General features: G+C 41.9%; 2 protein-coding genes across 11 annotated transcripts; one reads left to right on the top strand and one right to left on the bottom strand.

Annotated features, from left to right (window-relative positions):
- Positions 1-3604: 3604 nt before the first annotated feature.
- On the bottom strand, positions 3605-12350 carry LOC6631279 (phosphoribosyl pyrophosphate synthase-associated protein 2). 9 transcript variants are annotated; one of them, XM_032439529.2, is made up of 8 exons: positions 12018-12350; positions 6617-6853; positions 6264-6552; positions 6031-6197; positions 4738-4794; positions 4308-4449; positions 4104-4250; positions 3605-4039 (listed from the first exon to the last, which is right to left on the bottom strand). In XM_032439529.2, exons 1-8 carry the CDS (start codon positions 12035-12037, stop codon positions 3881-3883), a joined length of 1218 nt encoding a protein of 405 aa, XP_032295420.1. In that variant the 5' UTR covers positions 12038-12350; the 3' UTR covers positions 3605-3880. The 9 variants fall into 9 exon arrangements, with proteins under 9 accessions (XP_032295420.1, XP_015027029.1, XP_032295422.1 ...); XM_015171543.3 differs by having other exon boundaries at positions 4308-4419; XM_032439531.2 differs by having other exon boundaries at positions 12102-12350.
- On the top strand, positions 7416-10446 carry LOC6631280 (cytosolic carboxypeptidase 6). Of its 2 annotated transcripts, none has more exons than XM_070206880.1 (5): positions 7416-7804; positions 8331-8896; positions 8963-9337; positions 9409-9724; positions 9784-10446. In XM_070206880.1, exons 1-5 carry the CDS (start codon positions 7792-7794, stop codon positions 10368-10370), a joined length of 1857 nt encoding a protein of 618 aa, XP_070062981.1. In that variant the 5' UTR covers positions 7416-7791; the 3' UTR covers positions 10371-10446. The 2 variants fall into 2 exon arrangements, with proteins under 2 accessions (XP_070062981.1, XP_002054064.1); XM_002054028.4 differs by lacking the exon at positions 7416-7804 and adding an exon at positions 7871-8243.
- Positions 12351-12675: the final 325 nt, after the last annotated feature.

Here is a 12675-nt window from a genome sequence, read left to right as displayed (position 1 = left end):
AAATGAATGCAACATTTGCCGAATGGAAGGTTTTCTCAACAAGTTTTCTGACTTGCAGTGCGACAACAGGTCAAGATTAGAGTTCATTGAACCGATGCGAGTTCTTTGTGCTTTGTCAGCTTTGCACTTTCTTAAGCACTGAACACCCCTATTTGTTTGTTTGTTTGTTTGGATCTAATGTAAACCTCATTTTGCCCCAACCATAAAAAAAAGTTATCAGAGCCAATAAAAAGCGACAATTAAAAACGTAATGAAACCTAAATGCGTTTTGTTTCTTGCTGTGCTTGCAAATAAGTTAAATTCATTTTGTTTATTATGTTGTTTTGCATTTATTTGGTTAACTGATTCTATAAGAAATGGCAAATTATCAAACATTTTTGTGGTATAATTAAATAAATTCAAAAATGTGTTTTTAATTATCTTAAACACTGAATACCCCTAAATGTTTGGTTGAATCATATGTAGGACTCATTTCGGCCGAACCAAAAAAATAAAAATGAAAATATAAAAATAAATGTACCCAAAAAGAACGTCATGAAAATTAAATGTGTATTGCCTTTTGTTGCGATCACAAATTGTTAAAAATAATTTTGTTTATTATATTAACGTAATTTCCTGATAAAATTAGCCAAATCGGATTAGACCACTTGGCTAGTTTTAATGCCAGCCGCGTTCGCTTTGAACAGCCCGAGTGCTAAATGGCGCTAAGCCGCGCTCATTCAGCCAATTTATGAGCACACAAATATCGTGCTAATGAATTGCCAACAAGCAACATGAATTAGCAACAAATCAATTTTGAATGATAGTGGAAAAAACTAACAATATGAAAACAAGCGACAGCTGACAACATTGCTTTGAGCCATTAATGGGCCACTGATAAAAAAAAAAAAAAAAACAATAAAAATATTCTGATATTTAGACACTGGCATATTTGCTATAACAAATAGTACGTACAGCTCTGACATTTGGGCTATTAACTTTGATGGGCCAGCTAATCAATATGCTAAACACTATGCAGTTTACGGAAATTACATTGAAATATCCAAAGCGGGGTTCAATGCACGCCACTGCGTCAACTGGGCGACGGGGCGTATGCGCAACGTGGCCAACAGCGCTTTAGCCATATTTTTCTTTTCACTTGACTTGAGTTGAGTTGATTGCGTGACGTTGAGCCGCTTCACGTGAGACGCGACAGCACAATAGCTCTGGTTAAACTATGAAATTTATGCAGCACATTTACAATTGTTAAATGACACAAGGTGCTGCCAAATGTACACAAATTTGCATTCTCAAGTGGTCTGTAGTCAAGTTAATTTCAATTGTCTCTAAGCCCTTAACACCACGCTGGCATAAACACTTGTATGCCCACAGGCCTAAAACTCGGTGTGTGTGTGTGTGTGTGTGTGTGTATCCTAAATTGCTTTTAGCATCTGCTGTGCAAATAAATAAATAAACGCGCAGCTTTTATATCGTTAGAATCTGGCCAGATAATTTGTAGCATCAACTGACGCATTGCTGAAGGTTCTGCCTGAGTTTTTGGTAACTTTGTTTTGGCATTTTGTAGAGCAAATAGTTGGTTAGCTTATCGCCTGACCTCCTGCTAAACAAACATGCGCTAAGATATATTAGATTTCACTAAGATCTGCCACTAAGCATGTAAACATCTACACAAGTGACAGTGTTAGCGCAAGTAAATAACAATTTCATTTTGCAACTCTTTTTAAGCGTATTTTATTTTTATAGCTTGACCTTAGAGGCGCCAAACTCAACTGACTTCCTGTTGGGCTAACAAGCACTATGCACTATGATTTAGTAGACATGACTGCAGAATCCAGAAAAAAAAATAAATTGTTCGATTCAAATTTTGCTTTGAGCTTTTTTCTCTGAACCAGATAAATTCCCAGGCTTTGGCTTGAATCATGATTTGCCACATTTTTTTCCATTTTAAACACGACAAAGCTGAAAGTTGAAAAGCATCTGAAATTATTGACTAGAATATGTTCTATGAAATGTTGTATATGATCTTATTAATATATTCCAGTAAATTTTGACTTAGATCCGACTATATATATATTAAATTGTCTATAGCTGTGCTTTTTAAACTCTAAAATAAAAAAGTTTTTAATACTGAGCTCACAATAAGACAAATTAAAATTTAAAGATAGCTTTTTTAATATGATTAATAGTTATTTTGATATAGAAACTTCGATTGGGTAAAATACCAGCAAGAGTAAGACAATTCTAAGAAAAAAAATTAAATGATATGTATATGCGATCTTTTTTAAATGCGTTGTGACTTTCGAGCAGAGAAAAACCCAAGTGAAGCTGTAAATCTTAAGTCACAATATTTCTGCCATATTGTTTTTGCACGATGCCCATTTTATTGCCACACCGCCCAGACATTGTTGAGATACGTAATCAGTTGAGGTTGTTTGCTGCATTTTTTTTGTTTTTGTAACATCACAAGGCACTATGTAGATTTATATATTTTTTGCATTTTCTTAGCATATTTAACACTCGTTCTGTTTGCTGCAAATATTTATATGCGTCTCTTGCTGTGCAAGTTGGCGAACAACTAAGCGCAGCCCTTAGTTGGAATCATGTTTAATTTATGAGGCGTGTACAATCACAATATTTGTAATTTTAATTAACACACACATACACACACAGTCACAACAGACACTTGTCGAGATCACGTCATGAGTTTAATCATAACGGGAATTGCATGCCTCGAAATTGCATTGTTGATAGTCTGTAATCTTATCAGGCTGTTCTCATTTCCGTAACGCACTTCAAAAACACGCGCCCAAATATTTGCTCAAATATCTTTTATGAAGCACATCTGTCGGCCGCTGTAATACTTTATTGTGTTTGCCAAATGTCAAATTTGCTTATACAATAGATAACAAATACTTAGAAGGAGAAAAAAAAAAAAAAACTAGATGGAACTAAACACAGTTTACAAAAGTTGCAAAATTATTTGACAAACTGATTTATGCCGCATTTGCCCACTCAATTAAAATTTATTATTCATTTTTTTTTTAAAGTTTGTTGTATAAATGTGGCCAGAAAAAAACCTAATTGCTCATAATGAACACAAAATTATGCGACTTAACAATTTATGGCTACAATTAAATTGTCTACCAATTAAACTTTTTATGATAATTATAAATTTAAATAAAAAAAATGCGATTGGCTGCGATTAGGCATTGCCAATAAATGTTAACAATTAATGGGAATAAGTGTCGCATTTCCGCCAAAACGGACTTAATTGACTTTTGGCTAACTGGCCAAGCTAACAATGGCCATTTATTGTTAAACTTTAGCTATGCAAAATGTTGATTAGCTCTGTTTGTATTTGTATTTGCATTTTATAGGCTGTCCAAGTACCTGGCTGGCAACTTGCACAGCTTGTGAGCTGTTTACCTTATCAGTTAGCACACATATAAAATTGGTTCTGTTTGTATTTCAAATAAGTTAAGATGGTGTTAAAATGTTATAGGGCTTACTCATTCACATATGTACGAAAACTTTACGTTGGACCATGCTATGTTTTGTGTCTCGGCCAAAAAGTATGCAACGAAAAGTAAAAAGAGTTTATAAATTAAAATTACAATTTTATTTGCATATCAATTACAATATATAAGAGTTCGCCAATTTTAAAGCATATTTCGTTTTATTTGAGCAGCCGCACCTGGAGCACGGTTTATAATAGTTTCTATTTAATAAAATTAAAGCGGGGTAGGGCGTGGTAAACAAACAATATAAAGAAGATGCAACTTCCATGAAGCTACTACACTGGCTAGTGACCATTTGTGACACAGTACATGAGTGATGTGTGTGTGGATGAGTGGGCATGAAGGTGCGAGCAGACGCATTCTCAATCCTCTAGCGTTACATTACGAAACAGATACGACATTGACTCCTTGTTGTGTATGCGGCGTATGGCCTCAGCGATCAGTATCGATATATCAATAGTCTTTATCTTGTTGCATTGCAACTTCTGTACCTCATGTGGAATGGTATTGGTGACAACAATCTGCGTGATACAAAAGTAAGTTATTAGTTTGTTAATTCAACAGCATTAAACTTTAGATACACACCTCATCTATGACCGACTCCTCGAGCAGACGGGGCGCATCTGAGCTGAGCAGACCGTGCGTGGCCAGTACGTATATTTTGCAGGCACCATTATCCTTTAGCATTTCGGCGGCGGCCACAAACGCTTGCACATCATCGATCAGATCGTCCTGCAGAGTATAAAAAGTCAGATACCTATATAGTTAGTCTTTAGCGCTAATACATACCACCATAATGGCAATGCGTCCATTCACATCGCCCACAATTGTGAGCGGCGGCTTGACTTTGACCGGATGCTCCGGCACACCCACCGATACGGAGGTGGTGCGCTGGCGGCTACTACTGGGTGCATGTTGTGGAGTAGAGTTTCTGGTTAATAGTGTGGCACATTTGACATTTTTTTTGGCATTTTATTGTGCAGAGTAGTTGTGTGTGGATGGCGTGTGCAGATGTTTTGTGGTGTGGTGCGTTGTTGTAGTAGCAATTGTTGTTGTAGTAGCAATTGTTGTTGTTGTTGTTGTTGTGGATGTGGTAGTGCGTTGTCGTAGTTGTCGATATTGAAACCAAAAAAGAAAAATGACAGTACATATACAATTCGCGTTTCAGTATAAACTAAACAAATTAACAGTGTTACATATTTGTATTTAAAATACAAACCTAGACGCCGATGGTATGCACATTTCAACAGAATTTCCTAATATATTGCAATACGCCCTGCATAAATAAAGAGAATGATATCGTTTTCGTTGTCGCTCAATGCTAAACGCACCGGAATTTGCATATACGGCAATTAAATTGCCAACATGCGTAAAAGCAATTACAGCCGATTCGGTCAAAAAGATACAACATAACGAAAGCTATAGCTAAAGGTAATTGCCTCAATGCATCTGTTGTCGGTGAAGTACAAATGGACAACAATTACAAAAGTTCAAGGCGAGTTGAAGAGAGTGCGGTAAGCTTGATCTACACATGGCATGGTTCGTGCTTTGATATCAATGTCAATGGAATCTTAATTAAATGAATGGCAAAAATTGTTTATTTAACAAAGTGTTTTTGGGCAATTCCAGTGCGACGCACATGATTGTCGTAAGTTTTCAATACCATTTATAATAAACTTTCTTGCTTTTTGAATGACACCTAAACGACAATTTGTTAATTGTAAAACGCTGTTAACAAAATGTTTCTAGCAAAGAACATGTTAAGCATAGAAATAAGGAGTGCCAGTTGATCGCGACGGCCATTTCTGCCTGGGACTCCTCGAGTAAACAAATTCAATTCATAAAGAACGCTTGTGCCTGGGCTGGGAGACAAACTATTTAAAACAGAGGTTTATTGATATTTAACTACATGGTAACTTGTCGGGTTTCTATTTGGATTTTGTTGTTCTATTGCAAAACTCGATAAGCTGCCAGTACTTTGACATAAAAGCTTTTGGGAATATTGTTCCAATAAACTTTGTTGACAGCAATTAAGAGAAACATTTTTTCGATTTTGATCACGTAGGAGCTGCTGCTGGAAATGCCCATATGTATGTGTGCAAATGTGTGAACTGTTGTTGATTGCAAGTACAATATGTCAAGAGCCGAAAGCAGGGACAGCTGCTGTATTTTGGAAGTATAAAGTGAAATCACAGCTTAATCTCGAAACTTCTAGCTAAAGACAACAAACATATTCAAACGCGCCTTAGAGCTACAGTCAAGTATAAACAAAGAGCTAGCTACTCAGCATAAACACAATGCTTGGTGGGAATAATGGAGCGAATCATATACAGCTGCACATTTTTCGCATAACATTTTTATTATGTATTTTGCAAAAAACATATACAAAAAATGATTTACGCTTGAGTTTCAGTCATAACAAGGAGATCAAGAGCCAAATAAAATACATAAATAACAAAAACGAACTGGCTGGAGGGGCAGAGTAAAGGGCTTGGTTAGCTTGGAGACTCACCTGGTGGGCGGTGGCGAGTATCTGCCGTCGACTTCATCGCTCTCAGCCTCCTTCTGTTCGCCGTGTATGACAGCCAGGCCGAGGCGCAACCGTTCCGCATACGAATTAGCCTTTTTGGCAACCCCCGGATTGCGTGCCACAATCACCGAGTTGCGGTAGTCGGGTATCTAAAGTGTAGTCAAAACCAATCAGTTAGATAGATGTATATAAAGAGTCTATTGCCTCCCACTCACGCTCTCCTGTATATACTGCAGCAAAAAGGGCGAGGCGCGCAAATTATCAACCGGTATATCGAAGAAGCCTTGTATTTCCTTCTGATGCAGATCCATGGTTATGATGTGCGTGAGTCCTGAGGTGCACATCATTTTGGCCAGCAGCTTGGACACAATGCAACCGCGTTTACGCATCTTGCACTGTTTCGAGTACGGCAAATAGGGTATGACACCGACAATAGAGCGAGCCGAGGAAGTTTTGCAGGCATAGGCCATAATGAGCAGCTCCATGATATTGTTGTTGGCATCTCTGTTGGGAACAATATTAAGATTTAATTATGCTCGACAGTTTTTATAGATACTTCCACACTCACTTGGTGCCTGTTTGTATAATGTAAATATCCTTGCCGCGCACCGAGTCGCTTATCTCAACGATGGTCTCCCGATTCGATTTGTGAAACACCGAGCAGCCGCCGTTCTTGATACCCATGCGCTCGGCCACCGAATTGGCCAGATCCGGATGCGAGTTGCCATTGATGATGACAATGTCCGAGGTCGAGATATTGTCCATGTCGCTTCTGCAACGCTTCGGTGGGCGTACGCTGCCTAATCTGCAAGATACATTCATAAAGGATAAGGCATAAAATCTAGTGGTAAGAAAGTGGACACAACAAAACAGGCACAAAAATAAAATATAATAATAATGAACGGTGGGCGGTGGGTTACATTAAAAGCTACCTGCGCTTGGACATGCTATGGACTCCAAATATACTATGTTATACGACACGCCAACAGTGCGACAGTGGCTGTCATAAGTTAAACACGCGTACGCCCTGTGTCTGGCTCCCTACACGATTTTTTAGTTTATTTATCGATTAGCCCCGTGAACTAGTTTCCGTCTAGTTGTGTCTGGGTGTTATTTATGTGTGTGTGTCTGCTGCAACAAGCGGCAGGGCAATTAGGTCTTCAACTTTGACAACGCCGTTGCCCAGTATTTTCTTTCTGCCTCTTTTTAATGCGAGTTACGCGAAGTTTGCGCTGCCAAAAAGTTAAAGACTGCCGTGACGCAAATTTAACTGTGTGAATCCTGGCCAAAACCGCAATGCCAACTGCGCGCGTTTATATCGATCAAACACAGGAGCACATGTGAGCCAGTGCCAGGTGAGTGTTCAGCTGTGTGTGTGTGTAAGTGTATGGCAACGTGAAAAGTGCCAAGCAATGCATTAGACAGGCCAGCGGCAGCAATCGGGCTGTGTGTGTGCCATACTCATTCAGCCCAACTCAGCCCAAACGGCCAGTTTAGACCTGGGCAATAGGGCGACGCATAGTCTACGCTGATTGGAATCTATAAGAGTTGTAGCCAAGACATCGCACGCGAATCGAGTGCCGTCAAAGAAAAGTGAAAGGCCGAAGACATAAATCCAAAAAGTGGGCGGCAAATGTGTTACGTTAATTGAATTTCTATTTATAAATTGGCCAGCGAAGCGATTCAATGCGCTCAACAAGGAATACGCCTTGCCATCTGTAATCCAATCAAGTTGCACGCGGCATGGGTGACTCAGGTGAGTGTGGCAGATTTCTTGAGCTGGCCGCTGCTCCTTGATAAATCACGGCAGTGCCGCCCATTTGGGTTGCAAGCAACGCAACCGCGACTATTCAATTTCATACGTTGACGTTTGAGGCGGCAGTTCCGTGGCAGTTGCAGCTAAAAAGTTGCAAACAGCGCGATAACCAAGACACGCATATGTGTGCTGCTCCTCCTTCTTCTCTTCCACCTGTCGAGCTTAAAGATAGCAGCGCGGCAGGATTAACCTTTTGCGATACGGTAAGGTGTTGTGAAAGCACTTCTGACATCATGGCTGCCGGATTACCAGTCGCCAGTTGCATTAGAAGAGTCTTAGAAGTTAGCAGCACTTGCGCCATACCGGAGATTGGCCAAAATGCTGGGCATAGCTTGTGATCCGTTGCAGCATACGAGCATGTATGAGCGCGGCTCGGATGGTATTTGCTTTAGATCTTCGCCCACAGCTTAACTATGCCCATCTACTCATCTGCCAAATTCTAATCCTTTAAACACTGCCATTTCAGATAGCGAGGACAGCGACGGTGAGGGTGGTTTGGGCAATGTGTCGCGCGTGATCATACGTCCGCCCGGACAGAGCGGCAAGGCTAAGCGCGGACATTTGTGTTTCGATGCGGCCTTTGAGACTGGAAATCTGGGCAAGGCGGAGCTGGTGGGCGAGTTCGAGTACGATTTGTTTCTGCGTCCAGACACTTGCAATCCGCGCTATCGCTTTTGGTTTAATTTTACCGTCGATAATGTGAAACAGGATCAGCGTGTGCTGTTCAACATTGTGAACATCAGCAAGAGCCGCAATCTGTTTAACTGCGGCCTCACGCCACTTGTGAAGTCCTCCAGCCGGCCCAAATGGCAGCGTTTGCCCAAACGCCACGTCTTCTTCTATCGCTCGGCCATGCATCAGGGTCACTATGTGCTCAGTTTTGGCTTTAACTTTGACAAGGAGGAGGATGTGTATATGTTCGCCCTGGCCCTGCCGTACAGCTACTCCCGCTTGCAGTCCTATTTGAATGTGATCGAGGCACGCCAGGGACCCGAAAAGCGTTTCACGCGCTCCGTTCTGGTCAAATCTCTGGTGTGTCTGTCTCTGCTGCTCAGCATCCGTGCTCATATTTAATGCCTGTTGTTTTTTTTTTTACAGCAAAATCGCAATGTGGATCTGCTGACAGTGGATCAGGTGACGCACAGCCAGCGTCCGACGAATCGCCTGGAGCGTAGCTTCATACGCGTTATTGTCATACTCTGTAGAACGCACTCGAGCGAGGCGCCTGCTTCTCATGTTTGCCAGGGCTTCATCGAATTTCTGGTGGGCAATCATCCCATTGCGCAAGTGCTGCGCGAGCATTTCGTATTTAAAATTGTGCCAATGGTCAATCCGGATGGTGTCTTCCTGGGCAACAATCGCTGCAATCTGATGGGCCAGGATATGAATCGCAATTGGCATGTGGCGTCCGAGTATACGCAGCCGGAGTTGCACGCCATCAGAAATATGCTAAAAGAGTTGGATAATTCGGATGTGAGTCGATGACATTTGGTATTGGGTTGAATGCAACATCTTTTACTTGTTCTTCCTCCTGGCCAACACAGACATATCAGATTGACTTTGTGATCGATCTGCACGCGAACAGCAGCATGCAGGGCTGCTTCATCTATGGCAACACATACGAGGATGTCTATCGCTATGAGCGGCATCTGGTATTCCCACGGCTCTTTGCCAGCAATGCCAAGGATTATATCGCCGAGCATACCATGTTCAATGCGGATGAACGCAAGGCGGGCAGCGTTAGGCGCTACTGCTGCGAGCGTCTCAGCGACACGGTGAATGCGTACACCCTGGAGGTGTCCATGGCGGGTCACTATCTGCGCGACGGCAAGACCATTGCGCTCTACAACGAGGATGGATGTATGTATTTGCAAGTTTGCTCCAACTGTGCTAATTCTCTCTCTCTCTTTAACATGCAGATCATCGCGTTGGACGCAATGTGGCACGCACTCTGCTGCAATACTATCGCTTCATCAATGTGCTGGCCGTGCCGCTGGTGTCGGAGATGCGTCTGCAGGGCAAGCGACGCGGCAGACCGCGTACGCATCATTCGCGCTCCCGTTCCAGGACACGCTACGAGGTGAAGCCGAGGCCAAAGACGACACGCTGTCATGCGCCCATTGCGTACACTAATCTAAGCATTTGCTATGACTCAGCCGGCGGCGGTGGCGTCTCCTCTGACGAGGGCGGCTTCTCACCCACGCGACCCCCCATACCCATTGCGCCCGGCAGCAGCTGCTTCAGCGGCTATCGCAATCACCGGCGCGCTGTAACCGCCAGCTGTGCCCACCACGATCAGTATTCTCTTGGCTTGAGCGAACCGGGCGCGTGCAGTCGCCGCAAGCGAGCCGCCGCCGCTGGCCCTCTCACCATAGAGCTGGGCGCGCCCACGTTGGGCGTCAGTGTGCCGCCCAAGCCGTACCTGTCCATTATCGATCTGAATCAGCTGACCCGCGGCAGCCTAAAACTGAAGGCGAGCAGCTTTGATGCCGACGATCGGCGCTAGGTTGAAGTTGAACTGTGACTCTAATTGATTTTATATGCTTAACGCTTTTTTCCAGCTGTGTTTCCCTAAATAAACAATTATGTCTATCTAATCGACAGCTTTTGTTTCGCTCACGCGGCCGCAACAAGTTGGCGTTCACATTGACTGAAGGCTCTGGCTTATCACAGGTACAGGTGGCCACAGTGAAAACTGCCTTAATTGGCATATAAGGTCTAAGAAATAACATAAATATATGCATGCATGATTAACAAAAAGGCAACTTTTAAAGAATATCTATTGAGGTCTGAAAAAGTGCCAATTTTGGTTCGATTAATTATCCTTTTTGCTGCGCAATGCAATGTCCGTTTAAGGCAGCTTTTACTGTACTCAAATATGTTTGCGCTTGCTGTGTTGTATGGCAATTGCGGTCTATTGTTGCGCATCCGCTTTGTTGGCCTGATGCCAGCCAGTGGCAGAGCTCCGCCTGCCCCGCGCGCGCACAATCAACAGCAGCAGCAGCAGCAACAGCTCATGAGCCCATGCGCCAAATTGGCGTCTCCAAGTGAAATGCGAGTCTATTGCGGCAAATATTTACAAATCGCAGTTAACTGACACACACAAAGGCAACAAACCGCACACACACACACACACACTGAGTATGTGTTGATATAATGAGTTTCTTTTTAATGGCGCCTCATTTTGAAGTGTCGCAATCTCTTGACATTTCAACCCAAACGAAATGCACGTGAGTGCGTGTGTGCGTGGGCTGTGTGTGGCATGTAATTAAGCACCCTGTTAATTCCAGCTGGTTGGCGTTTATCTTATCGCAGTGCATTTAGACATGTACATAGCAAGTACACGGTATTATTATAAACAAGATACCTGTTAAGAAAAGCGCTCAAATTTTTTAACGAAAACACGCGCGAAATTTGTGATAACACAACGAAACAGAACGCAATGAGCCACTGACACTAAAGCGTTGATTGATTAACGCTTTCAATTAACAAATCCGACGTTTGTTGCGTGCACGCTCGAGGGCTCGAAATCAATAAAAGACACTTTATCGTTTTGTATAAATAAAAGCGAATAGAATAAATAAATGGAGCGCAAGAGCAAAGACAACCTTCGAGAGCGGTCGTGCGAGCGATGAGCGGCAGCGTTGCCGGACTGTCTCGTCGGTCGCCGACAATGCCAACCAAATTGATAACAATTACAAAATTCCGAACTGCCGAAAAAAAAAATGACGTCTGCAATGCGCACATAAAATGTACAGGGATTTTGATGAAATGCTTGGCTTGGTCGTGTTATTTTGTTGTCATGCAACCAAACCAAAAGTCAACAGCTGGCTGCCTGACTTGCATTGGCAACGCCGATAGAATTTGATGAACAAAACAAAATCCAAAAATAAAGCAAATTGAACAAATAAAGTAAGCAGCAACTGAATTACATACAAACATACATACATACAAACATATGTGAACAGATAAAACTAACACGCAAATAAAACCAGAGTCTAGACAAGCCAAAATGAGGTGGGGGAGTGCCAGTATGTGGATGGGGATCGTCACAAACAGAAAATGTACACACAGCGCAAGCGAGACACTAATTAAATTATGCGGGTAACACAAAAATGAGCAAAAACGAAAGAAACCATATGCCGCTTTTTACTTGTTTCTCTGTAGGAGCATGTCGTTGCCAGTGGTCTTCTTGCTGTCAAAAACGTTAATAATTATTTATTGTAAACACATATACCACACTAAGAGCGCGTTGCGTCCGCCCTGTAGAATTATTGATCGCTTTAACACAATTTGTTGCACTCTTTAAGCATACACATTTATTTTACGCTGACTGAACCGTTGCAAGTAAGCGCACAAATGCAACTGAGAAGCCGTCAGCTAACTTTACTGCGAATTACTTGTTTTTTAGCTTGTGAATCAAACACTGAGTTTAATCTAATTTGTGAATATAACTCTTCTCCACTCTGTGCTGTTTAATACGAAGAGATACTTTTCGAGGGTAGTCCGGATATTATTGTGCTGTTATCGATAGGCAAAACTAATCGCTACCAAATGGGCCGATAGCTTGATAACTCATAAAGTTTATTTTGTTACAATTGGCCTAATTATATTAATTATATTTATTTTTATTATGAGCACATAAGATAAATGCTAAACATAATCTGCTTTGGACATTAAATCAATTGCCTTCAATTAAAGGAAGGCCCTTAATAATGTTAACTCATGCGGAGCTTTTCTTAGCTGTTAGATTTTGTTATGTTAAAAGCTTTTCTATGCGCATTTGAATGTCAACAAATTTGAATTTGTCG

The sequence above is a fragment of the Drosophila virilis genome, chromosome 2, assembly GCF_030788295.1.
Source record: "Drosophila virilis strain 15010-1051.87 chromosome 2, Dvir_AGI_RSII-ME, whole genome shotgun sequence".
In the NCBI taxonomy this organism is placed as follows: Eukaryota; Metazoa; Arthropoda; class Insecta; order Diptera; family Drosophilidae; genus Drosophila; species Drosophila virilis.
The sequence above is the reverse complement of the archived record's forward strand: the minus strand, read 5'-3'. Positions and strand labels throughout refer to the sequence as shown.